We start from the raw sequence: 4,777 nt of genomic DNA, 5'->3' as shown, positions 1-4,777 counted from the left end.
ACTCACTTTTTGTACTCTACATTATGTTCCACCAATTATGGTATACAATTAAAAGAAATCACAATTACATGGTTCAAATTATACATTTTTATATTTATATATTAAAAATGTTGAAATTATACATGGTATAGCTTACATATTATTTAAACCATAGATTTTCAAAATATGTAATGGTTTGTCATACTATATATATATATATATATATAATTTATAATTTAATTAGACTTAGATTCTTCGGTTTTTGCACCCAAATGAAATTCAATTTAGAATTTAATTGGATTTGAACTCCAAATGAAATCCAATTTAGAATACAATTGAATTTGATTTTTCAATTTTTACACTCAATAATTCACTTGAAACATAAATTAAAAATTAAATGGGGCACATGGTGCACAATTGGACTCCAATTAAAATTCAATTTGGATTCTAATTTGATTTTCTTTGAGCTTTGGCTTTTAATATATATAGATGATAGCATACATTTGAATTGTTTTTCTATTTTAAAATTTAGTTATTTTATATTGGTAGAACATAACATAGAACACAAGAAGTGGTATCAAGAATTTGTTTTGGAATATAAAATCTAAGATTAACTTATACGCCAAGTGAAGAATTGATCTATTGCCCTACTTCTAGGAAGTTTGTCAATCTTAAATTATGGGCTAAAATATACTTTACACTCTTTTAAGTTTTGGTTACTTATAAATCTATCCTTCAACTTTTGAAACATACAATTTACACCCTTGACTATTACTTCTTGCCATTTGCCGAAGAAAAAACATCATTCTGGATAGAAAATTGACATCTTTGTAATAATAGAGCATGTAAATTGCAAGTTTGAAAGTCAATGTTGTAAATTACAAGTTTTGAAAATAGATGCACCAATTTAGAAGTGACCCTAGACTTAGAGGGTGTAACGTGATGGTATTGCACATCAAGCAATGATTGGTTAATTTAATAAAATTAAGCTTAAACTCATTAGGTTAAGCTTGTGTTTTAAGGGGTGTCCCAACATGGTGAATAAATCTCCCACAAAGAAACTCCTCCAATTGTTAATATTTAAACTCTCCCAATCCCAAAATATAATACAAATTCTATATGTGTACTTCCATTTATTTATCTCAAATTTATTCCTTTTAGATCCTAAAAGGGCAGAGGTTTTGGTAGCAAAAGGAGAAAAAAGAAGAAAGAAAAAATAATAATAATAGATGGACAAAACTTTCTTGTAAACTGGTTTGGAGATAAATATAAGTCATATGAATATAAAATAGATATGTGATTAAAAGTACATGTAGATAGTCTTTTAACACTCCTTTTGTTGTGCAGTAAAATGTTATTTGGAAAAATGTTTGACAATTTTAGGTGTTTGTTTGCTTGTAAAATGTGGTCAATAAACTTGCAAAATGTTTTTCATTGACCGAAAGTCTATGTAAAAACTTGTAAATTGTTTTACTAAATTTTATGGTTGTAAAATGTTTTCCATTTGTTTCTAATTGAAGGATTTTTTTTTTTTATTTATTTATTTTTTTTATTTTTACAACAAAACAAACACCAAAAAGTGATTTCCAAAGCATTTTTAGGTATCCAACCAAACACTAGAAAAGAAAATGTTTTCATTGAAAGTGTTTCTAGTTGAAAACATTTTACAACTAAATATTTTATAGCAAAACAAACAAAGCTAAGTTACCACATGGTGGATTGGAGGAATTTTCATTTTTTGGATTTTAATCTTTATTAAAACAATGAATTCCTTCTGTCTATGATTTTCACATATTGTTGGCTTAAGATAGCTTAACCCTGGTTAATTAATTCAATTACCCAAGTTGATTAATTAGGTCAAATTACATGCAAATCATGGAGGCCTCAACAAATCACCAAATAAACTAAATGCAGTAGAAAATTAATTGACACGGTGATTTTTTAACAAATGGAAAAAAACTTTTCGCAAGGTAAAAACCCCACCAAGTGAATTTAAGGTCACCACTCTTAAGAATCCACTAATCTATAATCAAGTAATTACAAGTATGAGAAATCTTACCACTACCCTATAGCATACAAACTCAGTAGCTTCTCACAAAAAAAAAAAAAAAAAAAACTTTTTGTCTCTATATCCGTGTATGATGGCTCTTAAAAAAAGTTTTATATATGTCTAGGGTTGTGAAAAAAGAAATCCTAATCAAATACATCAGCATGGGCCAAATTTCAGATCTGGAAATTCTAAAATTGTAATTCTCGATAGATCAAGCTTGTGTCGAGCTTCCCCTTTAGTCTCAATGGTAGCTATCTGTCGAGCTATCTATCGAACTTTAATAAAATAGTTTTTCTTCACTTGTTTCTTGAATCAATCTTCATGTCTCTAATACTAACACTTGATATGTTTGAATAACATATTTCTTGATGTATTAAACCCAATTTAAATTTACCCAATTACAAATAAAGTGTGTTTTATCAAAAAATCAGTCAATTACATAAAAAATATGACCCTAACACATAATATTTGAAATAATGCTAAGAAAATAATAAGATAGATTCACGTTTTTCGGAAAACAATATATGTAGGAGGTATAAAGTTAGATTACAATATTGCAGCTTTGTTTTCCGAATTTGTTTTTAATTTCATGTAGCAATTTCCTATCAATATAACTAGAATTTTGTAAGGAAGAAAAAATATATAATAATTAACAAAAACAATGGAATTTCAAGAAAGTTTTCCCGTAATCAACTGCACTGCATATTTTACACACTCTCCCAACCCGCAGTTTACACTAATCATTTTTTGTCCCAATCAATTTGGAGACTATGTAATGTATGGCAGAGAGTCCAGTCCAAGGGTATTCGTTAAGACCCAAATATTAGAGAATTGGTCTCCTTTTATTATTTTTATATAACGCTGATCAACGTATGCTTGCGTGGAGACTTGGCCTGTAATTAATATATGTAAGATCAACTTATACTTGACCGACGAATTGGAAGTCTTTCAATCTTAGGTGTGGATAGCTGAAACGCTTTCATCTGCGTTTCAGCCTTCTTTTTTTTCTTTTCTTTTTTCAGCGTATGAACAGTGCATTTAGCTTAAAAACAGCAAACGTGCATTTAACTTATAAACAGTAAACTGTACTGTTCATACATGCATACTACACTGTGCAGGAGATATTGTGCACTGTTTACGCACTGTTCACAGGATTCACAACTACTTTATTTAGAAAAAATATATATATATATATATATATATATTAAAAATGAGACTCATGGTACTATTTACACATTTAAAAATTATTTTACTATAATGTTTTCGGTTTTCAATTTTCAACGGTATCTAAATGGATCCTTAAATTTAATTAGCAAGTACAAGTCATACTGGTTAATACACGACTGACTTAGCAAAAGATTTATCAACCTGCATTCACACGATTACACACCGTCTTAGATTCCACTTGATAATCTATAAATAGCAACCAAACTATGACACTTTTGCAACATCAAGTTCTAGCTTAACATCTGCTCAAAAAAAAAGTTCTAGCTTAACTTCAAACTTTCTTAGTTATGGCTTATAATAAAGCTTTTTCTCTGTTTTCATTCACTCTCCTCCTCCTCCTCCTTCCTCTCCACTCGCATGCAACTTCACGAAACATCCATGACAAAAAATCATCACCCTTTGAGTTTCTCAAACATCTTCAGGGATGTCACAAGGGAGAACAGGTCAAAGGCATCCATAACCTCAAAGCCTACCTCGAAAATTTTGGTTATTTGAGCTATAACCATTCCAAAAATCACACTCATACCAATGATGATGATTTCGATGAACTCTTGGAATCTGCCATTAAAACATACCAACTAAACTACCATCTCAATGCCACTGGAACTTTGGATGCCAAAACAGTATCAACAATGATGATGCCTCGTTGTGGGGTGGCAGATATCTCCAATGGTACGAATTGGATGCGCTCAGGCAAGAAGAAACATCATCACCGCCATGGCTCTTTACATACCGTCTCTCACTATACTTTCTTCCAAGGAAATCCCAAGTGGCCATCTTCTAAGTACCATCTCACCTATGGATTTTTTCCTGGCACTCCAACTGAAGCAATGAGTCCCGTCGCAAAAGCTTTCGAAACATGGGCTGCCAACACACACTTCAAGTTCTCAAGAGCTCTGGACCACACAAATGCAAATATCAAAGTTAGTTTCCACAGGAGGGATCATGGAGATGGGCACGCTTTTGATGGAGCTGGTGGAATCTTAGCACATGCTTGGGCGCCTACTGATGGGAGATTCCATTATGATGCAGATGAGCAGTGGAGTGTTGGAGCTGCCCCAAATGCGTTTGACTTGGAGACTGTTGCATTGCATGAAATTGGGCATCTTCTTGGACTCGATCATAGCTCTGTTGAAGGGGCCATTATGTGGCCTAACATACGTCCAGGAGTGACCCAAGGTTTGCATAGGGACGATATTGATGGCATTAAAGCCTTATATAATTTTTGAGTGTGTAAGCCTAAATATAAGCGGGTAGAGAATAAAGCATTTGCTATCTACTAGTTAAATTAAGTGCCAATGCATGGCGTTAGGGGTACTAGGGTATACATACTTCGAAAAAGGGCAAGAGATTATTGCAAGACGCATGTTAAAGGTTTCACCGACTCACACGAGAAAGTGATGTTTGATTGTAATTTTCTTCATGCGGTAATAATAATGATTTGTTTGTTGTGATGTGGTAAATAAAGCTTTTAAAAGTTTTTTCTAACTATAATAAAAAAAATAATAATGATTTCTTTAG

General features: G+C 31.8%; 1 protein-coding gene across 1 annotated transcript; it reads left to right on the top strand.

Moving 5' to 3' along the window:
• Nucleotides 1-3,451: 3,451 nt before the first annotated feature.
• On the top strand, nucleotides 3,452-4,504 carry LOC115993674 (metalloendoproteinase 2-MMP-like). The gene has a single exon (XM_031117619.1). It carries the CDS (start codon nucleotides 3,544-3,546, stop codon nucleotides 4,483-4,485), a length of 942 nt encoding a protein of 313 aa, XP_030973479.1. The 5' UTR covers nucleotides 3,452-3,543; the 3' UTR covers nucleotides 4,486-4,504.
• The last annotated feature ends 273 nt before the right edge of the window (nucleotides 4,505-4,777 follow it).

This window comes from Quercus lobata, chromosome 6, assembly GCF_001633185.2.
Source record: "Quercus lobata isolate SW786 chromosome 6, ValleyOak3.0 Primary Assembly, whole genome shotgun sequence".
Classification (NCBI taxonomy): Eukaryota; Viridiplantae; Streptophyta; class Magnoliopsida; order Fagales; family Fagaceae; genus Quercus; species Quercus lobata.
This window is presented reverse-complemented; position numbering and strand designations above follow the sequence as displayed.